The sequence below is a fragment of the Tyto alba genome, unplaced genomic scaffold (assembly GCF_018691265.1).
Source record: "Tyto alba isolate M040663 unplaced genomic scaffold, T.alba_DEE_v4.0 Super-Scaffold_14, whole genome shotgun sequence".
In the NCBI taxonomy this organism is placed as follows: Eukaryota; Metazoa; Chordata; class Aves; order Strigiformes; family Tytonidae; genus Tyto; species Tyto alba.
Genome location: NW_024881276.1, coordinates 30,531,529 through 30,558,439, shown reverse-complemented (window position 1 = coordinate 30,558,439; position 26,911 = coordinate 30,531,529). Strand labels below are relative to the sequence as shown.

The following is a 26,911-nucleotide window of genomic DNA, read 5'->3' as shown; positions in this document are numbered from 1 at the left end:
CGATGAAGTGTTTGAGTAACTGCTTATAGCATTGCAGAGTGACAATGTATCGAGCCAAAGTTCTTAGAAACAAAGTAGAATTGAGATTACATTTAATTACTTCTAGGTACAATCTTTAGCACTATCAAAAAGAGTCATTGAGGCAAATCAAATCATTTGATTTCTTATCCACCAAAAAATTTGTTTATCATTTTCTTTAGTGCTATTGTTAAGCTCAAAAAAGGTACATTTTTAGTTACAATCAGTCAAGTGGCTTTCTGCAAGAATGCTATTTAGTGGGAAGCAGCTGCTAAAAATATAGTTTACCAGCTCCTTCTATGAAGGCAAAGCAATTAATATTAAAAGTGGCCTTTTCACAGAAGAGTTTGTGTTCAGAATGCATTTCTGTATTGAAGAGGTAAAAATAAAAAAGAAAAGTGTGTTTGGGCACATTGGAGATGCTGGGGTGAGTAGGTGGGCAGAGCAGCCTCCCTGGAGAGCTGGAAATGCCTCTTTTGCCCCGGCAGTCCCTGCTCGGAGGAAGGGGATGTTTCCAAAGGGGCGGCATGCTGCGCTTGCGAGCGCTACGCGAAACCACGCACCGGCACGGCAGGCACGTTTCGGTGAGACCTCGGTGCCCTGCCTTCCCCTTCTGGTGTGCTTGTCGACGAGCACGGGGGGAACGGCGCGGCTCCCAGCCCCTTTTGGTAGGTGTGGGGGTGGCTTGGGTCGGGGGCTGCCTGCCGGGGAGTCCCTGCGAGATGCGGGTCGTGCGGGTTACGCGGCTGCTCTGGCTCAGCCGAGGCAGCCGTCTCCTCAAGTGCTTCCCGTGACGAGGCACAGGAGTGGAAGGGAGAGGGCAGGGGAGTCCGTATGCGGTGGTGTTGGTCTCTGGCCCTGCACCCCACCTTTCTCATTGGAAGCCCCCTCCCGCTGCAGACCCCTCCGTCCTCTGTTCAGGCAGGACAGAGGGGGCAGCTCTCATCTCAGCCCGCCAGGATCTCCTTCCTACCCGACCCAAAGGCTGGAGCGACTCATTTCGCACAATTTCTATCTTCTGGCGACCGTTTAAGAGACTATAGGCAGGTGGACGCAGAGAAATAGGGGCAAAAATGGTCCCAGTAGGCAACAGCAGATGCTACAATGCCATATACACTTTCACTTACACAGTGTTAATTTTGCCTTGAGTAAATTCACTGTTTTCCTGTGTCTTCCATCATAGGCTTCAGGGAATGGTGACTTGGTGGTCAAAGGCCTTTGGGTGTGTTGGCAGGTGAGATCTTGCCCCATTAATGCCCTTGGCAAATGTGCCTCCCACTGCGACATTGCTGCTCTCCACAGGGGAAACCAACACTGGTGGGGTCTTCCAGTTGAGGGCTTCTGCATTGGGACTTGGCATCGTCAACCTTCTCCGTATCTCAAGATCCAGGGTTGCCCAAGTAATAGTACTGTCTTAAAACCTGGGAAATGGGGTATCTACTCTTATATAGTTCTAGGATCTTTACCTTTGTCTGATTTCTCAGTTTTGGGAGCTGTGAGTGTGTGTGTGGGTCACTTTCAAACCATCTTGCCAAACAAATAGGCCAGGAAGTTACTTCATTGCAAACAAAAGTTGAGTTTCTAAGGTAGTCGCTGGTCTTTTGGTTCAACCCTTTTATTTTTTTCCCCTCAAATATAGTGAGGTTTTAGGTAAAACTGTGAAACTTGGAATGTCTTCATTGATTTCAGTGTTTCAGATGGTAAAGCCACAGGATCTTAATTTGAAATTTGACCTGTTATTTTATGTTCTTCCTCCAGTGATACCTGTATATCAGTTTCTTAGATGTGTTTGTTCTCTCACTGTAAGTATTTAATTAGTGGTTGTCTTCTTACCTGTTTCTCCACATATTTTTAAATTTTATCTCTATCCAAAAAAAAACTAGTTTTGAAAAGTGCTTACTGCAAATCTGCACATTGGTTTTCTCCCTGGATGCTGTTCACTTTTATCAACAGCTGCCAACTGTTGCACCTGGATGACAGGCTGTTCTTAATTGTATGCACCAAGGAAGTGAAATGAGGGTGTTTCTGCAGCCTGAATTTTGACATTTCCTCACTTCTAAGTGTTTGCTTTCACAGCTTTGACACTATTCTTTTCTCAGAGGTTTGTGTGTGCGTGTGTGTGCAGATGCATAATTTATATTGAAGCTACTAAACATATGGTTTTGTTAACATACGGTAGGTCAGAAAATTATTTGAAGGACAGTGTCATGGTTGCAGTGGCATCAGTGAGGACTTGTCTGGCAGCAGGACCAGAAGATAGGTTGCTGCGTCAGCATAGCGTTTCCTGATAACGTGTTATGGAGCATGCGAGAATTTGAGCATAAGGCAGAATAAACACCAGACTGCTGCTGTGCACCTACGTGCTCAGTTTGCTATGTGATCACCTGCTAACAGTTTGTACATCTGGAGAATAACCAGTTGCATCAGGCACTTGTTATAAAGCCACACTCTTCCCTCTAACCCTTTTCTATGTTGCATACTTGGTGTAAATGAGAATAGGCTTTAATAGGCAAGAGAGCCTGTTCATTAATGCAGTCTGTCTTACAGGAAGATTGCTTTAATATTTTTCAGCTGTAGCTTGCAACTTGTTCTGCAGTGAGCCGAATTCATGCACATGTGGCAGTTGCTTATCCTCTTGAGATAATCTGCTTTCAAGTTTACATTCAGCAGTTTTAAGGACGTCACTAACAGTGCATGTCAGCAATGTGCTGCTTTTCCTGTAGACTGTTATAATTTTAGTGGCATATGCAGGATTGAGGGAAGCCGAGTGTTAGGTTGAATTGACACCAGGTGTAGTTCTTATGCAACGCTCACATCTGGATCACTGTATTTGTTCTTGCAAGTTTTGTATTTTTAACATATTTAATGATGCGTGAAGCTGTGTGCCTGTTTTTGTAGGCATGTGTTACCTATAAATGTCTTGGTAATTAAAACATGTCTTGCTTTCTACATCTTGCAGTTTGCTGTATCTCCTTTCATACCAGTGAGCTGGAGAACGCTACCGTAGCTTCATGCATTTCAGCGGATGTAACACATTAGGCATCTTTGCCCCTCTGCCTTCACGAGTTATTTATTTGCCCACAGTTGGGAAAATGGAGATTATTAATGAGCAGCACTTATTTTCACAAGGATATACCGCAAGAAGGAAAGCAGTCATGAGATGGTGCAACAAATCTTCTGGCGACTGAATTGTCTGTCTAAAACTCAAACTGTTGTGTTGTATGAACAATAATATAAAATGAGCTGAGAGCTTATGTGCTGACTACGCTACTCTTCAAGGTTATGGAGAAGCATCTAAAACTGTCCAAAGCCAATGATTGGGTAGATACCAGCCAGAAGAAGAATTAGGTGGCTTGCTGTGTTGGTGCTCACCTAGCAGCATGGAATGCAACTGAACCAAAGCAAACCAGTGCTGGCTAGATTCAGACTATCTCAAGTACTCTTCTTGCCATCTAGCCACACTTTGTATTACTTCAGCCCCAAATTGGCTTAGCTGTTATTTTTTAGATAATCTGAAGAGCCAAAAACCCGAACCTCTCAGTTCTGTGGCTCAGTGAAACTTCTTCTGCTGTACTTCACCTGTGGGTTTTGGTGGCTGATCTCCTGGAGGTTACAAATGTAGTGGTGCTGGTGTCTTCAGTGGGGCTGATGGGGGTTGTGCTGATGAAGAAAACCGGGTAGGGTTTTCCAGTAAGCTTTACTGGAGTAAGAGAAGCCACCGTCACAAGCGTGGCTCTGGGGCCCACACTAGGGTGGAGGTACCTGTTTCTAAGCTGTTAAGGTGAATGCCTGCAAAGCCTGTGTTGATCTGTGTTTAAGATCGGCACTTGCAAGGAGAAGGATCAAACCTCATCCTCATGGAAAGAGTCTGGGAAGAGTTACCATAATCCCTAAGGGAGACCACCGGCAAAAAAATGAACAGAAGGCTGGTGCTGCCCTGTCCAAAGTTTCTTTTTCTGTCAGTGCTTTGCTTTGCTATTGCACTGCTGAGCTCTAGGTCCAACTTCTTTAACACTAGGCTCAACAGGGCTCTTTTGCAGTGCAAGATCAGTGCTACTAGTGCTATGAGAAAAATCATTGCAACAAAGAGAACTAAAAAAAGATAAGTTATATATAATAAAGTTCCTTTGCACTCTGCCTGTTGTGGAAGATTGTCATGGAAACATTTTTTTCAGAGAATAAATTTATTTTCTGTGAATAATGTCCACAGAGCTAAGGGAGAGAACATATTATTTATATATAAAAACTTTATTGGAGAAACCTTTTTCCTGACTCTCTACAGTTGTAAATGTTTTATCTGCTGTGTTTTAAATCACTACAAAGCAGAGTATTACCTGGGCTTCAAAAGCACTGGCTCTTGGGTTTTTGTTTTTGTTGTTTCTTTTTTTTTTTTCCTTCCTTAAAGCCCTAAAGCTATATTGGTATTAAAGTGCTTTAAATCAGGGACACTTAGTCTTCCATAAGTCCAGTTATGCATTTGATCAGTAAAATGTGAAAGGAGGACTATTTAATATGAAACACATTATGAGTCCATGATCAGGAAAATGAGAAGCATCATGAGCCGCCAGGTTTCTGCTGTAGGGATTGTTGTTGGAGGAATGTCATTTGGTATCACTCCTCTGCTTTTGCTTCCCCACACGTAACCTGAGATCTTCATCCATCTCACTGTGACAGAAGAAGTTTTCAGCATTAGGAAGGCAAGTTATGGTTTATCAGAAACAGCTGGATGGGATACGGTTCACTTGTGACCGAGGCATCAGCTGCCTCGCCATGCCTCAGCTTGGGCGGCTGCTTCTTGTCCTGACAGCCCATTAGGGCCACGTCTGGGTAGAGAGGACCTCTGTTTTCCAGAAGGTGCCACGCTGACCTCTGTGAGGGGTTGTGAGTAGCCATCAACTTCCGTCAATATGAAATAAGGACCTTGCTGGTTTGAATGGGTTTTCCATCTGCCCCAGTGACAGCACGTCAGGCTCCCTGTGCGCTAGTGTGACAGGCTCTCTGAAAAATGTTTTTCAGCTCAGTTGGTTATACCTTGAGCTTGAAGACTTTTCACATTAAGTGCTGGGCAGTGTTTCAGCATGTCAGTTTTACCTTATAAACACGAATCAAAAAGCCCTCTTCCGAAAAACAGCTAATATTTCGAAAGTGATACTTGATGAATATTTTGCATGTGAATGGCAAGGCAAACCCAGCTGTCCCAGGCATTCAGAGACACGTTTTCTCCTTGCAGGGATGTCTCCGGCCCAGAGGCTAGTTTTGACAAACTCATAAGGACTTCTTATGGAACCTCTTTAGAGCATCCTCCTGTATCTCTGCATCTGGCTTTCTGTCATCACTACTCCCATCAGTCTCTGTGTAATCTCTTTTGACTTGTGTAGGTATCTTTAGAGGCCAGGGAGGTAAAAATGTGCTCCTCTCCCTCGGGGGATGCAGTTATGGCTACCCTATTAATAAGTTGACTACAAGAGTGGTGAAAGGTCACTGGAATTGGTTTCTTTCTGCCAGAGGTGAGATAGATCCCCTCCATGACCCACACAAGACAAGCCTTGAGTTCCTTCCCCTGGATGGGGCTGTGCTGTAGCCACCCAGGTTCCTGCTTCCCAGGCTCCCGGGCTGTGATCTGACCTTGTTGCATCCATGCATTGTACAAATACTGCTGCTTTGGACATATAGCACCAAGGAAAAAGGCCATTTGTGGAGGTTTCTGTTCAGGGAAGCTGGGTAGGGGCAGAATTATGGCATCCTCCTTGCCTCAAAACCATCTGCTGGTCCCTGTGCTCTGAAGGTCTGGCCATTTCAGGTGGCAGAGGGACTAGCAGATAGGAGTATGTCTGTCTTTCAGTTGTTTGAAAAGGGGGCGAAGCAGAAGGTGAGAGGGAAGGGGACAGCTGGCTTTATGGAAACAGCGATGTAGAAGCATGTCCAGGAGAGAATAACAACAGTTGCCTATGAAGTATGGCATAGTTCCCCATAGATATGACGTGGAAGTAAAAACCATGTCGAAGAGAAATATGGCCGAGAACGGCTCTCCTCCAGCAAAGCTGAACTGCTCTATGGAAACAGAGCACATCAGATAAGGCATTAGTCGTGTGTTAAATTGGCAATTGCCTCTGCTCTGTTTCCCTCCTTCTGGACTGAAGTAGGAGGAGAAGGGAGGAAGAGCTGCAGAAATACGGGGGATGCCATACTGTGTGGAAGGGCACTAAGGCCGAGCATGAGGAAGCCCCGAGGAGTCCGTGCACACAGCCTGGCAACACTGACAGTCTTAAAACCTCCGTGTAGTCTGCCCTTGCTCTCAGCATGGCGGGAGCAACCTCCTAGTATGTCCTTACAAACAGGAGTACCTCAACACATCAGAACTCCCTGTGGAAACACTAATTTGACTGTACTGATACAGTCAGCAGCAGAGCCGTGGGTGAGTTGGGCTGTCTGCAGCAGCATCAATATTTGCATGACTCCTCGTGACACTTCACGTCTTCTGCGCTGGGGAGCTCCAGCAAGGATGTCAGAGAGAGCTTGCAAAATTTATATCCCTTGATGTGACTGCTGACAGCTCCCTGAGTGTCTTGCCTAGGTCAGCCCCCATCCTGCTGTGTCCTGCCTTGTCCTCCACCACTCTCTGCAGGGACCAGAGATTCTTCGCTTATGTACAGGCACTGAAGCCCAAAGGGAGCACAGCAATCATACACCCTGACTTCCTATAGTAGGCAAGCCCTGGTATTCTCTCCGGGAGTATCTGTATCAATGATTTGTTGAGCTATTGCATACTTCTAAGTGGAGGGAGGAAAAATCCAAGTTCTACATTCATCTCTGTAAGATAAGATGTTGCTATCATTACTTCACCACACCTAAAAAAACATGGATCGTGTTTATAGCCTAAGTTTGCCCAAGTTACCTTTTGGGAAGTTAATTTTTATTTTATTAGATTAAAGAGCTTTCTGTTATCAGAAATCTTCTCCTCATGTAGGTACTTGTAGAAAATCATCAAGTCAGTGCTTAACGTTCTCCTAATTAAATACTTTGAGCTTCAGTCAGTTACTACGACAATCAGCTCTTGGACCTCAGACTGTTCCTGAAGCTCTTTTCAGAACTCTTTCCAAATTTTTAATATAATTTTTTAATTACTGGGACCACAACTGGATACAGTAATCTAATAATAGTCCCCAGTGCCTTGGACAGGTGTAATTAATACCTTTTCTTACTTTAACAAATACATCCTGCTTATGCTTTTAGGGCTTATGTTTAAATTGGCTGTGGCATCAAGAGGGCTTATGTTCATTTGCTTATCTAAAGTACTCCTGAATCCTTTTCTGCATTGCTGGATACTGTCATCTTTGGGTTGTAGTTAATGGTAAGATTTTTCTTCTATCCCCTGGCAATTTGATTCTTTCCATTCAGGCTACCTTGAATCTGAAGTATATGAGTGAGCATATTTGGAATTACTTTCTTATTTAGAAGAGCTTATATTTCTTCAGGGGCTGATTTCAAGTTTTCCTGACTGTTCCTAGTCTGCCAACACAGAGTGGCCTCCTGCCTACTGCGACATTTATCCTGTACTTGTCTCTACAGCAGCTGGTTTTATGAATTGCTAAGCCCGAAACTCTTGGCTTGCGCTGTGAGAGACTCAGAAGAAAAGGGAATACTTTAACAGAAGTGACTCCTCTCTATCTGTTTTGATTGCTGATTTTACTAACATCAGAACAAATGCAAAATAAAAACTATATATTCAGCTGTCCTACAAAGAGCAGATACAAAAACTATCGAAGACCTAACATCGCCACTCAAGTGTGAAGCAAAGAGATGATATTGCTTGTTTAATGTAAAACCTCAATGCATCTCTAATTGCATAGCTTCTGAGCAGTCTTTTCACCATGCATACATGTGCACATGCGTGCACACGTTTAACTCAGCCTCTGTCCCCTCTATTCCATTTGTAGCAAGCGTACAAGGCAAATAAAAAGGTATCAGATGGCCATCACTGAATGGTTGTCCTTTTTATCCTCAATAAATAGGACAGGCCTTATTCTTGTGGAAGAGTCTGACTTTGCACACTGCTGTGGGTTTGGACCATTGCTGGCTTCCTTGGAGTGAATGGCTAAGCTGTAAGCAGAATAGTCAGCAAGTGGTTACCTTCTTGTGATACTTTCAGAAATGCTCTGCGATTTTCCTTGAAAGCAGTTCTTGAAAGGTGAACAGGATGCTAACATTTGTTAGGGAACTGGGAAGCTGAGCAGGATAGCTGAAGGGAGTCCCACCAAAAATGCCACCCTGGGAGCCTCTTCAGACAGGTTCTCTGAATTGGGTGGTATGGGCCAGAGGGTAATTTGGCAAGTGCCTAACATCAAGCATGTTACCTTTCGTACAGTTTCATTGTGATCAGTCCCATGGTGAAAGTTAAGTTTGTCTTTCTGTGATGGTGTCTAGACTCATCCGCGTCTGACAGTCCTAACGGAAGAGCTGCCCAGAGTGGAGCATGTGTGGTCCTTTCTGAAGGTGTACAGTTTATTGATTTCTGGTATGCATTGGCTTGGATAAGTGTTTTCTTTAGTACTTTATTTCTTAAGATATTGGAACTTGTTATATTAAAAAATATATTCCTTTGCTGTGCTGTCAAATTTGCTAAGCTGTAGCAGCTAAAGGAAAGAAAAACCACTACTCAGTGAATGAAGCTGGCATTTTCTAATCCTTGGATACAGTTGTGAAAAGCTGGTTGGTTGCCCAAACTGAGATACCCATGAAGGGATTGCTGTCATGAATGTGCTGACAACTGTGCAGGCTTCAAAGTTAGGTCTGTTTAATGTGACTTGAATTGGCCACCCAAAATCACCAACTAGTCTTGAAAACTAAGCTCAGATTTTTGTGGTGAGAACAGTGGTAAATACAAAGCAAGCTACAAATGATGCCAGGCAGCTATCACTGAAAGGAAGGAAGAAAAAAAATAAAATTAATTCATTGCATGAGCTTCATTGGGACCTTTAAAAAAGAGTGGGAGATGGACTTGCACTAATGATGCCTATAAAAAATATCTACGTGGTCTGGCTATTTTTCTCATTCTCCTGGATAAGCTTAAACGAGACAGTAAAGATTTGTGGGTTTAGGTGCAGTAGTCCAGCTCTCAGGCCTTCCGACTGACTGTCCCCACAGCAGCACCCTGTAGCCTGCCCCTCTGAACTTCATTGGAAGGGTCAGGGTGCACCAGGCCTGTGGCCCAAGACACTGCTGAGAGTCAGCACTGCTGCCGGGCTTGGCATCATCTCCAGCAGGTCTGCCAGAAATAAACTCTGGCAAAAAAAGATGAGGAGAAAAGTGAAGAAAAAAAAAAAAAAAACAAACACAAAAGAAGGTGAAGTGTCCTGTGTTGGGCTGAAATAGAGTTAATATTCCTTTTCGGGGACTAGATGAGTGCTGTGGTTTGGATTTAGCTTTGGGTTTGGTATGAGAAGAATGCTGATAGCACACTGATGTTTTTAGCTGCTGCTGAGACTTCAAGGACTCTCCGACTCCTCATGTTCTGCCTGTGCACAAGGGCACAGGGAGCAGGGAGGGAGCACGGCCACAGCACCTGACCCAAATTGGCTGTTGAACTATTCCATACCATGGAACGCCATGCTCACTATAGAGAGGAGGGGTGGTGGGGAAGGGGCTCTCTCTCGCTTCTGGGATTGCGATTGCAGGATCTTGGTATCTCGGGGTCGCTGGCCGGGAACGGGCTGGGTATTGGTTAGCGGGTGGTGAGCAATTACATTGTGAATTGCCTGTTTATATATTTTTTTTCCTATTATTGTCGTTGTTCTCGTTTTATTACCATTATTAAACTGTTCTTATCTCAGTCTGCGAGTCTCCCTTTACCCCTCTAATTCCCTCCCCCATTCCCAGGTGGGGACGGGGAAGGGTGGGTGACCAGCTGCAGTGGTTGGTTGTCGACCAGGCTCAAACCACAACAACAAAAAAAAAAAAAGCATGGAGGTTGTCCCTCCAGTTGTTGAACAGACCCTCCGATAGTTGAAGTTGCTTCTCCTGTGCTATGTTGGTCTCCTGGCCAAATCCCACAGTGCTTGCTGGATTCTTATTCAAACCAGTTTCCTCTCAATTCAGCTGGAGCTCCCTTTGGCAGAGGTCTGCAGAAACTGCCTTCCTCTTATTTAAAGTTAGGAGAGAATTTGCAGAAGGAAACAATTCAAGTGGTTGGATAAGGGGGGAAAACTCTTAAAGTCCTCAAAATGTCGCCCTTATTTTGCAAGGTCATGTGCAACCTGCTGTTCTCTGTAAAGTTAAACATGTTACAACATTATTTGCGAGGCTGGGGCCATTACTATGAAACTGTTCTAGATGTTATTGCAAGTGTCTGACGTGAGTATTGTTCAAGACCTCTTGACTTTGACTTGGCAAACAGGCCGTTGAGAAAACCCGTTTTCTGGCAAACAGGAAGGCTTGCTGCCATTGAGGTGCATCCTTCTGCCAGCAGACAGCCGATCTGGCAAGCAAGAAACCTGAAGCTGAACTCAGAACTGAGTTTCCTCTGAGTGCTAATGTATAATGTGTCTGAAGTCACTGCTGGTCATACGGTTGTTGCTTGGTTTTTATTCAGGTGGAATCATGACATGTCTTAACTGATCAAATCTTGAGATTCACCAGGGAAAGCTAGGTAGAGGGATAGATGTTTTTACTGTAATACTATGGCTTGAATAAAGCTCTTTGCAGCTTGGGGAGGGAGGAACAACTAATCAGAAAACCATAAACCTGAATTGCTTTCCATAAATTTTTTATGTAGTTGAAAATAAGTTCTACAGCAGGCTTAGATTCCACCCCAATATTATTATGTTTTTGTGTTCAGTTTCATCCTGGTATCCAGTATTTGGTTTTCCATTAGTAGTACACTGCAGTCATACTATGTCTTGAATTTCTTACTGAAGCTCATCAGAATTTGAAAAACACAATATTTCAAAGCAGACTTCCATCACTGAGGAGTATTTATGGAGGGTCAGTCCAAAGGAAAAACAAAAATCTCGTAGTAAGACTGAGCCTCAGTCTGACAAAACAACACTGCTTCAAAGCAGTCGGGCAGTGATCTAAATAGACCTTTGCGTGTCCACTGGGTGAGCAAGCATCTTTCCCTCACTAACAAACACACTACTTCTTGACCCGCAATTTTTCCAAGTGTCACTGACAGGGTGATAAATAGCCGGCGGAAAGAGGGGGGAGAGGATGACTTTGACCCCTGCCCATGGAGCACCTGGAGGTTCCTCCTGCCTGGCGCCGTGGGCTCGGTGCGCTCTCGGGGCGCAGACCTGGGGAGCTGCCCGACCCAAAGTGTGCCTCTTGCTTGGACACTACGCTGGGGCATGCTTAGGTTGCCTGTGAGCCACCTTCCATGCTTTGCTGCAGTTTCCTATGTTGGAGCGTGACTGTTTACCAAGAGGATGCAAAATGTGTTTTCGCTGGATGCGGCAGAGATCTAGCAACTGAAGCCCTGACTCCCAGATTTCTCTAGGCAACATTTGGTCCTTTGAACTGTCTCTTCTTGCTTCTTCTCAGGGCCTTGCTGTAACTGGTTTTGTGCAGTTTGGTGCCAGCCAGCTCTACTCCCCCCCACACCTCTCTCTTGCCGATTCACAACCCCTCCTAAAACTAGCTGTCAAAAACTCCCTGCCTGTGTGTGCCTTTGTTTGGGTGAGGACACGTGCCTGTATTTGCTCATGGTGTTTTAGCTGCTTGGTTCTGTAAGCAGTGTCGTGGTCTCCTCCAAGGATCTGTGGAGAAGAGAGGTACTTGCACTTCCCCCTCACCTCCACTTCAGTATGCTTTAGCCTAACCTGAACTATTTTAGTGCGACGATCAAGATAAGCAGCAGTTGCTCATATGATGTGTCACACCATAAACTTCAGGAAAGTAATTCATTCCAACAGTGTAATTCTAGGACTCAGAAACCAAAAATATGGCCTATTACTCATCTTTGTAGCTCATACACAGAATAACCTAAACCATTTATTTATTTACACAGCAAAGGTTTAGCCAAAAGCAAGGTGTTGAATGTCAAGAGCCACTGTTGCTACATATTCAGAGTAATTACTTGCTTTATAATTTATTTTTTTTGTTTCTGTGCCAAGATTGGCCAAGAATTCAAGTCAGGAGATAGGCATGATAAGGAGACAGAGTCCCTACTTGAAACTTGGGAGAGCAAAATTGAATAATTGGCATGTCTTGAGTAGCCTATGAAAGCTCACGTGTGTTTATTTTATGATTACCTAACATCTACAGTATTTTCTCTACTGAATGCTTTTTCCTTCTGCATGAATGCAATTTTCAGGTGTATGCACAGACATCTACACCATACGGGAGGCTGTGTACATTAAATGCATTGGGGCACATTTGGTCTTCACTTACCTTGGTCTAACTCTGGATGAACTCAAAATTGGGGATATTTAGCTAAGTCAACCCTGGAGTAACTGAGTGCAGAGTTTGATTCCTAGATTTTCTGTATATGCTTCTGAGTAAATTGTAAATCAGAGGAGAATCCAAGAAACCCAGACAAGCAGAAAAAAACCTCAGGAGTGCTGACACTTGGCGCAACCCTTGTACCACGGGATGCATTTCATGTAGGAAAGGAAGGTGATCCTACAAGAAAGAAAAAGCAAAAAGAACCTCAGTGCAAGGGAAAGGGCAGTGATTAGGAGGTCAGGAGAATAAGTGAAAGGAGTAGTAAGGAAGAAGACCCAGGAGGAACAGAGAGGAACAAAAGCTAGCAGCTATTATAGAGAACATCCATGTGAAAGTTGATAGGCTGCTTGTGTGTTTGGGTCAACCACGATTCTTTTTCTTTAGATATACAGAGGTTTCTTTAAAGACCCTGGCTTTTGAATAATTGCCAAGATAGAGAGGGGAACATCTGTCTGAGATATTTCTGGGGTGCCCTGTGCTGCAGTGGGGACCTGGGAGAGGACACAAGGTCCCACACACATCTATCCCAGGAGCAAACAGTATCTCACCGAAGCTAGTTTCCTGTCTGGTGTGGGAGATGCAAGTCTGCCATAGCCTTACCTGGTGTTTTACTCTTTTCTTTCCCCTATGCACACAACTGTTGCTTCCACCTTTGTTGGCTCTGTCAGCTGTGCTGGTGGATCTCTTGGGCTTGATGCAAGGGGCCTTCAAGTGGGAAAGATAGCTGTCAGTGAGTTTGAAAGCAGCTTTGCTTGTCTGCTGGGATAGGTAGGGTGCCTGACCAAGTGTCTGGCAAAGTCAAGGAGAAAATTTGTCCTTAGAGCTCAGAAAGCTAATTCTTTATGATAGTGAAAAAATCATCAAGTAATTTCATAGTTGGCTCTGTCTCCTGGGTTCAGGTGGTTGCCCCCATCTCCACAGCTGTGCTCAGCCTGGGCAGCAGATGTGCACACGTGTAGTAATGTGCTTTGTTTTGGTCAATGAATTGGGGGATGACTTACCAATATGGATAACAGATTATGGTTTCATACTCTTAACACTTGCATGTTTTGTATCCTGCAGCTGTGGAAAATATCAGCTGCCTTTTGTGTGTGTGTGTGTGTGTGTGTGTTGTGCTGCCAGAAAACAATCTGGCATCTCATGTTTCTGTAACCCATGAATTTGTTTGTCCTCACCAGAATAACTTCTGTGGTTTGCTGTCTGCATAATCCATGCAAGCCTCTGTGCTCTCAGTTCTGTCTCATTAGATGGAAGAACGTACTAATTTAAGACTGTTTCCTTGGTGAATCACCTGAGGCTTTCAGAAATGGTGAAGTTAAGCTCTGACTTACCTGTTGTTTTATCTTATGGCTAAATGATCTTTCTTTAATGTGACTAGTCAGGAATGTAGTTTCCAGGTATTTATGGTCTTGATGCTGCTGTGGGCTTCACCCAGGCAGCTGTCTCGTGTGTGGTGTTCAGCCTTATCTCTTTATCAAGGGTATTTCATCAGAATGATCTTTTAGCAGCAGAAATGTATCCAGCTAATAATGTGCTCAGCGATACTGACTTCTGGCTCTCAGGACAGACTACGAAGCCCCAACTCCTGTAGTTTTATGCTTCAGTTCCTCTGCTGATAAAACTTGACTGATTCAAGGCATTCGTGTCAAAGGGTATGGATCTATTTTTGTTGTCATATTTCCAGACCATATTTTTTGTGGCTTTTGTTCTCTAAAGGGAAACCAAAATGTTCACTAATTTAACTTTTCCTCTCCTTGCAGAAAAAATAAAGGTAAGGCTAGTCAGCCTGGGAGCTGTCATGTGCTTGATGTGTGCTTGGCATTTTCTCAAGCTAGGAAGGCAGCCAGATATGTTTTGAATAAGTTTGCGTCCCTGTTGCTGAAGCCCACTAGCCTGCAGTGCTGTAGATTGTCACGATGTAGTTGGCCATAGTTGAAAATGAGTTTGCTGTGAGTAGTTAGTTTGTCAGCCATGAGGAGGGATGTTGTATGCGCTGGAGATGGAGGGAAGCCTCTTGGGCTTGTGCTGTTGTCTGGGTGTTAAGGCTAGGGTAAATAGAACTCTGAGGTTTTCCCCACATTTGTTATTTGTTCTCATTGTAGGAGTAAAAAGTAATGCAGGAGATCCTCCAAAGCCAAATTGTTGCAGACAGCAAAGATGCGAATGCAGCATCTTTGTGTCTCCATCTGGGGGAGAAGATGTGGCATTTTCTGTGTGTTTTGTTGGACCTGTACCCATGCAAACAAGAGTTTTGCATCATGTAAAATTCAGTGTCATGCAGCCATACCAAGCACCATGTTTTCCTCTCCTCTCATCCTGACAAACAAGCAGCTGTCACTTGGGTAACGATGGGCGAGCTGCGGGGTCCGGGTGCGTGTGGTGAAGGAGTTCCTTTGTTGCAGAGCTCTGAGGAAATGAGGAGCTCGGGAGGAGGATTTTGTGGTGCCTTTTGTTGCTCAGCCTGGCACAAGCTGTTAAATCTTTGTCTGGTGCAGATGACCTGGAAGTCTGCAGCACCCAATCTAAAGAAGAAATCTCAGTAAATAAATAAGTGGCTATAAATTTGAGGCAGAAAAAGGCAGATACTTTTATTGCGGCTATTTGGTGAATCCACTAAAACAATAAAAGGAACCAGGTTCTTTAGGCATAGAGCAGAGAGATAGCATAGCCTGTCCCAGCCCTTTGCTCTCCTGTGGCATTCTGCAGCATCAATGAGAAGGAAAGCACTTGGATCGGTGCTAGCACATGCTGTGTCATAGATTGTGTTAGAATCTCCTTAGTTTTCTTAGGTACTTTCATGATGGGCTTCAGTTGACTTGGTCAGCTGTGAGCAGGTGTGCCACTGAGAACTTGCATTAAAAAAAAAAAAAGTTTTGCCTTCTTGGATTTTGCAGAGTTGTTCAGTTCTAGAAGTCACAAGGGGGTCATCTTTCATGTACATTTTAAAAGAGGAAGAAGAAATGTCCCAAGAGAATGGTACCAAAATTATTTTGTTTTTCATAGTATGTTTTTATTCTGTCTAATCATGCAAAACTAACACTTGGCTATAGTTTAAGAAATTTGTCATGGAAGCACATCATCTTGAGTTGTATATTCAAAGCCAGGAAAATGACACCTAAAACTTGTAAACACCAGCCTGAAGACTTTTGGGAAAATAGATAAAATTAATGCCAAACATGAAGTGTACTGAGTATTTGGGTATGGTTAATGAGATTGTCTTCTCTCCTTTTTTTACCTGCTTCCTTGCAGTAAGTTTTGTCTGTCATCTTACAAGGGAATAAAGGAAGAAATTGTCAGTGGGGTTGGAAAAACAGCTATTTCTCTGACCTGGGCAGTTGTGCCTGGAACCATGGTGTATCAGTTGAGACTGATATCCTTTTGATTTTTATTTTTTTTTGAGGTTGTTTATACAAGGTTAAAGCAATAAATCATCCATGTGACTGCTAACAATCCCCTCCTCTCTGTTTTTTCATTAGGTGGCAGTTAAAGTAATTGACAAGAAAAGAGCCAAAAAGGACACCTATGTCACCAAGAATCTGCGACGGGAAGGGCAGATCCAGCAAATGATCCGCCACCCGAATATTGCTCAGCTGCTGGATATACTGGAAACTGAAAACAGCTATTACCTTGTAATGGAGCTGTGCCCTGGTGGCAACCTGATGCACAAGATTTATGAGAAAAAAAGACTTGAGGAGCATGAAGCGCGCAAATATATCCGGCAGCTTATTCTGGCAGTTGAACATCTTCACCGGGCAGGAGTAGTTCACAGGTAATCTTAAAAACCCTCTCTAGTAAAATTTACCGCAGAGCCTCTAAGTGGTATTTTGGCGTTTATTTGTATAGTAAGGACACTTCCTTATAAAAACTTATTCCTGACAAATTTTTTGGCTGGTCTTCATGATATTGTTCAGGTATTCATATTTTAGACATTAGAAAGTATCTGCAGAAAGGACTTAAATAAGTGCGTAGCTTCAGGTGAGCACATGGGAGCCATGCTGACTCCATGCCCTTAAAGATTGCAAAAGTAGGGCTCTTTCACTGCAAGTAGCACTGTTTTACATCTTCAAAGCTCTGTACCAACATTATCTAATGAATCATTTCACTATGTCTTTGAGGAGGTGGTTGTGTCTGTTGTTTTACTGGTGGAAATACAGTAGTATAGGGAGATGAACTGATTTGCCCAAAGCTTTGCAGTGACACAGCTGGAACAAAGCCTCAGTGGGACCACAGAAGTCCCTTGCTTCTGCTTCTCAGTTCTTTCCATTTGTTATGTTGCCTCGACAGGACCTCACAAGTTTGAAGACTGTGAAGTACAATGCAGAGCATGCAACCGTTCAGTTCATCTCACAGTGTTCTCTCAGGAGAGATCCAAAGCTGTTGCAATACGTCACTTTCTTTCTTTAGGACCTTCGTTTGATGGGTGTATAAGCAGGATGTTTATCTCCTTGCAGGACTGTGCTATGCAGTTAAAAGTTTACCTGGGCTCCAGGGGAAACAGGGCAAGTTCATCAGAGAGAATCCTGCGGAGGGTTGCTGACTAAGGAGTAGCTACATCTGCCTGAAGCCCCTGAGCATCAAGTCATAAAGGCTGGGGGAGCACAGGGGGCAGGTATCACATGTGATTGTCTGTCCCTGTACCTTTCTCTGCTCATGTGCTCTTGACTGCTATGGAGACAGGAAGACACTGGGCTGGGTGGACCTTTGGTCTGAGCCAGTATGTCTCCTCTTTGGTTCTTAGGTGTATTTGTAGGGTATTGTCTAAGAAGGAGGATCCGCTTTCTAAATTTGGGCCAACTGGTGTTAAGTCTGGACTCCCATGTGCTTCCCATGTGATGCTGAGCAAGCTGTGTAGGCCCTGTCCTCTTAGGTTATGTAGGCACGCCGCAGGAACTAGACACCTGAACAGTTTTGAGGATCTGGTTATAATTTCCTTGGCTTCACTGACTCTGTAGAAGATGGAGAGCTGTTGTACACGCCGGTCCACAGGGCTGCTGCGCAGGCAGCTGGCAAACTGCCTGAAGGCAGCCCACAGCCAGCTCCTCCAGCTGTGCCCAGCTGTGTGCTGAGCTGCCTACCGCTGCGCAGCACTGTTGGGTGCATCTGGCTTGGTGGAACAACGTATGCTCTGAAACTGCTTCTTTTGTCTTGAATCTCTCTGCGTGTTCGCTGTGATCCATTAGGGCTCCGTGCTACGTGCACATTCAACCTCAGGGGTACGGCGGTCCTGTCTGGAGCTAAATTTCTGGTACCACTGTACTATAAATATTTGAACAGCCACCAGGCCTATTCTGCAGGTTGTCTATCAGCAGCTAAACTGCTGACCTCTTTAAATTATTAACCCCACAGTTTGGGGTATGGAAAAGGAAGAAGTCTACTTGCTGCTCTAAAGGATCAATTGATATCTGGTACATACAAAGAGAGATAGGAAGGAAAACATTAAAAGTTTCTGAGAAGGGCAGAGGAAAACCCGGCAGGAACAAGATGACTCCATTTAGCATTTAACAGCGGTTAAGTTCATCAGCAGTTCCTCTCTCTGAAAAATGTACCCTCTTCATAGTGGCTGAAACACTTTTGAGGGGTTGCTAGGCTTGGTTTTGATTCCCTTCTTTTTCAGAGAGGGTTCAAATGTACATTTTGTACAAAAATTACATGTTCACTATGTACAAGCTAGTATCAGCAGGGTATTGTGGTAGGAGGAAGGCAAGGCTTTGGGGTCCAGAGAGACGGTGAGCCCAGGAAGCCCAAGTTCCCGTATGGATGCTGCATGCTTGCAGCAGTTTTGGCTCTCACCCCTTCTTTCTCTCTGCTGTCTCTGTGAATGTAAGCACAGCTCACGGGGACTGAAGCGTGAGGGGCCTTTGTGAGCAGAGGGAGGAAGCAGCCCTGGAAATATTGACATGCTCTGCTGCATCTGGCAGCTGAGCTCTGTCTGTCTAGCCCCATGCCATTGGATTAATCCTTACCCCAAAGGCAGCATACTCCATCCACTCCATTTTTCACATCACAGCGTGGCACAGAGCTTGTACTTGGGAGTCTTCCATCTGGGTAATGAGCAGGTCCATTTCTGTTTAAACTGATAAAATTTGACAGAATCGCAGGCAGTATATCTGAAAGTATTTTCTCTAGCTTAACCATTCAATGTGTTGACTTATTCTGCAAAAAAAAGTATGTAGAGCAGTGTCGAGATGCAGGAAAAACACTGGTGGCATGATCCAGACTTATTCTGGCTCTCTGAAAGCAAGAGAGGGAGAAAGAATAATAGTTACCTCAGGAGTTGTCCTTCAGCATCTCAGGCTTTTGAACATGGCAACTCTAAAAACAAACTACTCAATTGGCAACTGAAGAGGGAGAGAAAGTAGTGCAGAAGTCTGATTCATTCTCACCCTGGATGAAATGGCAATGTTCTGTTGTTATTGTTGTTATTTTTAAAGCAGGTAAAAATAACAGCACTTTCATCTACATGGCGATCTGTGGGCGTTTGCATTCACCGCGTGTGAAACAAAACACAGCATCCTAGGCCAGAAAGCAGTCTACTGTTTGTGTCTCTGCAAATGCTTTCATCATTCACACTGAATGGGCCAGGACATTGAAAAGTGTTCATTGACTATTTTATTGTAAAAAATTTTTGGTTTTGTCTGCTTTGTTCGGGGAATAATATAGATGACTTACCCTGTTCTGTAACTCAGGATGAAAAAAATCTAGATAAGTTGCATGAAATTTGGTTACATTATTTGATGAATATTACTCAGTAAACTTCACAACTTACAGTCAAGATTTGGCATGGTAGCAAAGCACGCTGATCATTGGACAAGAGCTGGGTCGCAGAACATATGGAAATGCTTCTTTTAAGAGGCACTGATGTGCAAACAGCCTAAAATTAAAAAACTTCAAGAAACTTAATTTTATTTAGGGAGGTTAAAAACCCCAAAACTTACATTTGACTGTATAGATGCATTTTAAATTATAAATATTTTACCTGCTACGAAGAATGAAGACTGCAAGTTCGTGAGTGCAGGAGCTGCATCTTCAGTGAGGGGTGTCCAGTGTTCAGGACTCCTTGGCCACTTACTGAAAAAAGAAATGCCACTATTCTATATATAATTGCATGTAATCATTTGTGTTTCATTCCTTCTGTCAGAGCTGCTTGGTTGCTAAAAATATACTTGCAACAAGCTCAGCTGTGAATCAGGTAGGAATATTTATCTTTCCCTCTGACAGAGGAAAACAAACCCAAATGGCAGTATCTGGTGAAGCTTTCTCTTTTCAGAGGGCGTTTACATAGGTCTTCATGCTGTCACAAAGCAGGAAGAACAATAAAGCCCCTTGGGAGTGTAAGGACAACAGAGAAAATGAAGTGAAAGCCTTGGTGCTTGCCACTACATCCCACAGGAAATTCTCAACAACCCTTTTAAAGTAATTTTAACAAAATTCAATCCCATTCAGTGCAATTACTGTCAGGATGTCAAAGAAAATAATTTAATAATGTATTGGTAGCAAAGATAGCTTTCTGTATTCCCCCTTTTTCTGTCTTCCTGGCAGCATATTCGTAACTTCCACTGCCATTTTATAATTAAAAGTGGATGAGGAGTTTGAAAGATACCAAAAACCCTAAGGTTTTGAGTGGAGTTTATATCTTTCTATGATCTCTTTCTCTAGCAGAGTGAGGTGGTGCCATATGACCCAGTTGCTCAGGGTGCTACAGGATTCCTGCCTTGGTACCCACTACTTTGACATGTTGGCTTTGATAACTTCCATCCTATTAATTTTAAGTGCCAGTAGGCTGGCTGCTGATGCAATATTTATGACAGATACTGCACTACAGAACAAAGTCTCCTTTTGAAGTGCAAAGCTGGTTTGTCTTTCTATTTTATGTCAGATTTCAAAATTACCTTTGGGCATTCTCTCTTGGAGTGCTCTGCTGTAAACAAACTAAACATTGCTTTAGTGAAGACAATAGACTGAATGCCTCTTTTACAGAGGCAACCGCATTTAATTCAGTGACGTTGTGACTGATAGAAGAATTGGGCTCCATAAATAATATTTTGATAACAAAGCCTTTGAAATATATATTGATGTGATGATGAATCCAAATCTCTTCAACCTTTCCAACTCATCTTTGGCTCTTGCATGGGGCTAGAAAGTGGGTTTGCAGGTGATAGTTAAGGAGTCATTTTTTTGTGATTCTGCTCTGATTAAAAATAAGATGCAAGAGACAGCAGCCAACAACTGCTGCTTTGCAGCTGCTTGCTGGTAAAACCTTCCTTCTCATCCCTCCTCCCCCAGACAAGAAATAAAGCGTGAAATGCAAAAACTTAAATTTTGCTGTCTAAAGCCTGCAATGGCACTGAATAAGCTTCTTTCAAAAGCACGCTGAGCTGACAGCTGAAGCCTGGGATAGTTCACTCAGTAGATCAGGCTTGTGTTGCTCGGTGGAGACACTGACTGGAATTGGGGTTTCCAAGGTGGTCTGTGAAGCTCTAAGCAAAGCCAGAGACAAATCAGCCCCATCAACAGCAGAACAAAATCCCAAACAAACCATCCTGTGAAGAAGGCGTATTTTCAGATACGGAGAATGCTGACTGTATGCTGCTAGCTTCACAAGCTGACAAGGCATAAATATATGCTGATTCTCCACATTGTGGTAATGGAGCTTGATCTTTCTTGAGTGTCTTCATTATTCATAGAGTTGACTAACTTGTACCATAGTTAGACACTCTCAGCATCATGGAACTAACCCCGCAGGAAAAGGTAAGATTCGTTGTTCCTTTAGTATTTAATCACTGAGGGTATTTTGAAGTTTTTCAGCGATGAATGCCAAAAATTTGCTTAAGGGGAAAAAACAAAATAATCCTTCGGTCCTATTTTTTGAGGAGCTGTGACAATAAGGAACAAGATCAGATTTACTTCAAGGAGGGAAACTGAAGGTCTCCAGCAACTGCATTTCTCCTCTCCACTTCAACTCCATGTGGCATGGCACATGCTGCTGGCATAAGGGAGGGCTTGCCCAGCCCTTCCAGTGGCAAAGCAGCTGTGTCCAGCTCTAGGAGCCCACCAAGAAGGGCAAGCCACGTACAAAAGCGAGGACCTTTGAGTCCACAGGGACCAGCATGTGTACCTGATGTTCAGTGCTCTGGTTCTTCCCACTGACTTCAGCCACGACTTCAGTTGCTGTGTGTGTTGTAGCTGGTAACTCACATTCTCTCTTACAGTATGCAGCTATTAAAAGCATGCAAAAAACCTTCACTGACTAAAATAAACAAGGTGCTATGTTTGATTTTAATTGTTAAACTATTTATAATATAGTGCATGAAATTCAGGGTTACCTAACTCTTCTGGGTGCAGCGGTGCTCCTTTTTCCATTGCAATGGATTAACGTAAACAGTCAAACAAAGCAGCAACTCAGATAAGCCTCTCTCTGTAAAAAATAATTAAAGTTTGAATTGGAGAGAACTGAGATAATAAAGCATTCAGAAAGTTTGGGGAAATCAGTCCTGTCTGCAGGATGAGCCTAAGGCAGACATGTAATTGGATTGTACCACTGCACTTTTTGTCAAAAAGAAACGGTGGGTAAGCTGATGCGTTAAGTCACCTAAACTATTCGCTCAATAACCTCTCTGTCCTGATGGCCACAGATCTTGCCCAGATGCGCAGGCCCTGTTGGTGCTCCTGCTGTCCTGGCTGCGGGTACCTGCCACCTCTGTGCCCCACTGCCAGGCTGCTGCAGGGGATGGGGCTGCGGGGGGGGGGCTGCCCCGTGCCCACCCGCAGGCCCACGTCTGCATGGCAGTGGTTCTCCAGCTGTGGCTTTGTCTGGGGAATTTCAGTTTGGTTTTGCACGGCTTTTGCTTCACGTTTCTAAGGCTAGTTCGCGTGGAATCTTCTCGTTAGGTTCTATCAAGGAGTAAAAACCCGTTGTCCTACCTCCCGGTGTCACACTGAAAAGAAGTGCTTGCATATTGACATGGGCTGAGAAAAATGTGCATATGGACTATTAGATCGGTTACCACTTACCAGCAAATCTACTGAGAATAGGCATATGGGTAAACATATTTAATCAGCTAGGTTTGATTGCAGTCTCTACTGAGGCTATATTTAAATTTTTATTTTTTTTCTCTGATAGCTTTAAAAAGCCCTGAAAGCCCTGTAATTTTTACCTTTAGTTTTATTTTTTTAACCTTGAATCCTTTTAGATATCTTTTCTTGTGTTTATGTTTAGCCCTTCTGTCACTCATGTATTATTCTAATTACCTGTATGTCTCTTCTCCTCAGCTCACAGTTTTCATCTTTCTGTTCCCTTTATTTTTAAAATCTTACCTCTTCTTAGTTACTGTTTAATACAGTTAGAGCGTCCAAATGGTCTTTCTCCTTGCTTTGAGATGTTGCAGTGAGCATTGCAGTGTATGACCCAAAGCTCCATGTGCTTCTGTTGATTTCAGTTTAGTTTTTTGGGTTTTTGTTTTTTTTTTTCCCCATACTGTTTTTTTGGCAGTCTCTCCTGTTAAATTCCCCAACCCGATATCTTTCTAGAGACTAATTGCACCATCTGTGGAGAACTCCACCTGCAAGCAATAAAGACGTGAACCATGAAGAAATAAACCCTTTTTTGGCAGTAGAGAGGGACGCAGAAGTGGGTTGATCCGGATCCATCTGGCAGGGCACATCCTCCTTGTATCAAGCCATTTCTCAGCAGCAGCCGTTGCCGTACGAGGGAAGCTCATTTTGGAGGACAAAGGGCAGTGGGCCTGCAGCACCGTCGTGACACGTGGAGTCTCCCGCAGATGAGGAGAGGGATGCCGTGGGTGCCAGCCAGGCTCATGGGTTGCACGGTCTGGAGCCAGTGCTCACCCTTGGAGCGGGAGCAGGGCTGGAGAGTGGGCTCTGTGTAGGCTGGGTCTTGGTCAAAACACGGTCAAGTGTGGTTACACCTCTGTTGTGGTAGATGAAGTTAGCTGTCGCTTTTAACATGGATGGTTTCCTCCAGTTAACACACGGGGTTGTTGCCAGAAGAGGGAACATAATCCCCTCCTCCTGTCTCTTGGGCTGGTAATTTATTGACTGAGTTACATTGCTTCTCTGAGAAAAGGGCTGGTGCACAAGGCAGTCCTCTCCTCGGGAAGTGTTCAGCTGGACGCTCTAGGAAAGCCTGGATATCGCCCCTGAATACCTGAAATTTGCAAAATGCTCTCCTTCGGTAGATTTATATAGGTTTTCCCCTATTTCTTTTCACACGTGAAGCAAGGAAAATCTGCAATAAATGCTCAGTGGGGTGTAGAAACATCTGTTTTGAGAAGATCCTTGTGGTTGTATTGATGAAGTGAGTGGCACCCTACCTGCAAGTACTCTTCTGCCTTGGGTTTATTTGAAACACAGCATGGGCATAAAATGAAATGGAGAGGAACATTTTAAAAAAGGCTTGGAGTTGGCCGCAGCTATTTTTCTTTCTTTCCCAGATGATTTCTTGTGGAAGTACTTTGTTTGGTTTGGTTGGTTTACTTGTCTTATTTTATAAAGCCTTATATCTTCATCTGCAATAGAGGCATCCTTCATTACTCCATTTGCCTTACAAAGGCAAAATACCATGGATGTCACTGACTTCCCATAATTATAGCTGATGACTTAATTATCCAGATTTTTCTGAAGCATGCTGGGAGAAGCATCGCTGCCCATCTGAGCTATTGCTATCCTGGCATGCTGATTGTTAGAAACATTTTATGTCTGGATGGGGGAAGAATTCTTGTGATAAAGACACAGCCAACTGCTAGAAGTCCTGGACAAGTTGTGTAGCAACCTAAATGATTTTTTCTTATTATACTATACTTAATGGTTAGTCTGTAGAGTTTGGGGTTTTGGTTTTTTTTTGTGTGCGTTTGGGGGTGATCTCTGTGATATTTTTCATAGGTAGAACATGGTTTAGGAAAGCTTAACTCTGTTCTTAAGTGACGAAAGGGCACATGTAAAGTGAACAATGCGCTGAGGTACATATCAGAAGAAGGGTGGGTCATCTCGTAGAAGGAGACCGCTTTCATTTCGTCCTCTCTCTCTCAAAACTGGTCCAGGCCCTGATCTGTGCAGTGGCTCTGTGGGGTCAGGCAGGGTGCCATGGTGGAGATAGCACTAATGTGGCACTCAGAAGACTTGTGTGGCATCTTCTCTCGACTTTGTTACTGGCCTTCTGGATGGCATTGGGCAAGTCATTTCAATCCCTCAGCCTCAGCTTTCACTTCTAGCATGTGGGAGTGCCAATGCTGACCACCTCTATAAGGAGTTTGGATGCTTCATCCCCAGGGAATGTTGATTCTGTTCCCCCTTGTAGACAGTAGCAGAGGACAGATGTTTGACTCCTCACATCTCTGCAGAAGAAGGTTTATTCTTCAGCTGTGGCCAGTGAAGAGCCTTTGGTTGTGAAGAATAATGCAAAAGTGACCTCCAGTTCCAAAATCATATATTTGAAATGTTTCCGGTGTATAAGATTTCTACAAACTTCTAAGTATGTGAGAAATTTGAAGAACCTGATTAATTACAGGATGTTGACAAATGTGTTTAAAGTCATTTTGTGCCTGAAGAATAGGTGTGAAATGGGATATGGAGGCACTGGTAATTTTGGAGAGGAGACAATGCATGGGGCTTTCTGCTTTGAATGTGGAACTGTGTGTGCTGCTTTCATTACATGCGTTATTATATATGAATCTTGTAAATACACTGATAAGAGTGATGAGAAGCTGCTTCATCATTTTGGAGGCTCACTCAAAATATTTTATTTCTTTCAGAGACTTGAAGATAGAAAATCTGTTGCTAGATGAAGACAACAATATCAAGCTTATTGGTATGAAACCAGTTTGGCAATTCCAGTAATTAAAATTGGTAGTTTTATAAAGAGAGTTTCTGAGACTTCATAATCCTTCATGTGACAACTGCTAATGTTGCTGCAGAGAGGAGCTGAGAGAGTATAGATAGCAATCAAGCTGTTCCTGACAGCATCTTGTGAAAAAAATGTTCCAAATAATTCAGCTTTAACCGGGTATGGGAATAATCCTACATCTTTTAACCAATAGCTTTCATATTCAAATTGGGAACTTTGTAAAGAATTAAAGAATTGACACCACAGAAGTAATTTATTTTATTATCTTGATAATTTCATATTTACTAAGGGTTGGATTCTGCCCCCATATGCATATGCTTCCACTGAAGTCAGTGGGAGTTGCATGCATTTTTAGCAGCTGGCAAAATTTGGTCCTATATTTATATTTGTTAAGTTTGCTTCCAGCACCCAATATGAATTTGGTTTAGAGGGCTGTTAAAAAATAAAAAAGATCAATGATAGAGTCTTGATTGTATTTGAGTATCAGTTGTATGCAACGCTTGATTCATTCAAGTTGTGCAGACATTTTAGATAAATCATCAGCGGGTATAGTCTCTCACTGCCTTTGCCTAACTCCCATTAATGTTAATGTGGGCATTGAAAATAAAATATTCCCTTCGTAAGATAAACCCCAAACATCTGTTTATACTTATCTTCATGCCTACACTTTTGCCAACAGCAGTGTCTGTGGTTGCAGACATAAAAACTCAACTGACTGACTTTCTTTGAAAGGTTTCATGATGTGAAGAGTGATGAAAAACACTTAACATTCAGGTCAAATGGACACTCACTGTAATGTATAAAGCACATGCATCTCCAAACAAACAAGAGGAGGATGGTTAATGAAATCTGAAATATTCAGAGTTTACTTAGGGAATTCAGTCTTTGGAAATATTACCCCGACTTTAAGTCATTACTCTGTAGTGAATCAACTGACTCTGGAAAAATAACAGCAAAAGAGAACTCTGCATTACCTCAGCTACGGGTCAAGAGGATACCGATATGTTACCATGAATCATTCATCAGTAATGATGGATACCACCCATTATCTTGATTTAGCAGATAAGTGAGACCAGATGGTTTGCAACAGCACTATATGAACATCTGATTTAAAGAATTTCTATAACTTTCCTGTTATTGGATGTTTGATTACAAAAAAGTATGTGAACTTGACATCCAAACCCAGACCTAATCAGATGACGTGTACAATTAAAACTCGCATGCTAAAAAATTACTTCAGAACTGTTCCTGCGTTTCATTTGCTTCAGTTGCATAGAAAGGTCTCCTCACAGTGGGTGGTGTGGGAAGAATGGAGAAGTCAGTTCGATATTCCATAGCCTCGCTAGTGTTGAAATAAATTGTTCTCAGGTCCGCAGCCTGATGTTTTAAGCAAAGCAGATTGTACACAGTATGTATTTTAAAACAAAGCAATTAAATCCTACCGTCCAACTGGGTATGTTATGGGAAATAAAGGTTGTTTGATTTGTAATAATTTTACTGTAAGTAAAAACAGATTTAGTATCACAGTTGGCTCATGCCATATCTCTCTAGCAATGCTGGTGATCTCTGGTTGTTCACCCTGAAGAAGCAGTGCCT

The 26,911-nt window shown here is 43.2% G+C and overlaps 1 protein-coding gene across 4 annotated transcripts in view; it reads left to right on the top strand.

The window, feature by feature from the left end:
* HUNK (hormonally up-regulated Neu-associated kinase) overlaps positions 1-26,911 on the top strand; it is a 61,014-nt gene that overhangs the window by 6,000 nt on the left and 28,103 nt on the right. For all 4 annotated transcript variants that reach the window (XM_033011260.2, XM_042788455.1, XM_042788456.1 and 1 more), the window contains exons 2-3: positions 15,933-16,225; positions 25,224-25,279. In XM_033011260.2, the coding sequence (XP_032867151.1) occupies positions 16,020-16,225; positions 25,224-25,279 (262 nt within the window). In that variant the 5' untranslated portion in view covers positions 15,933-16,019. The remainder of the gene's footprint in view (positions 1-15,932; positions 16,226-25,223; positions 25,280-26,911) is intronic.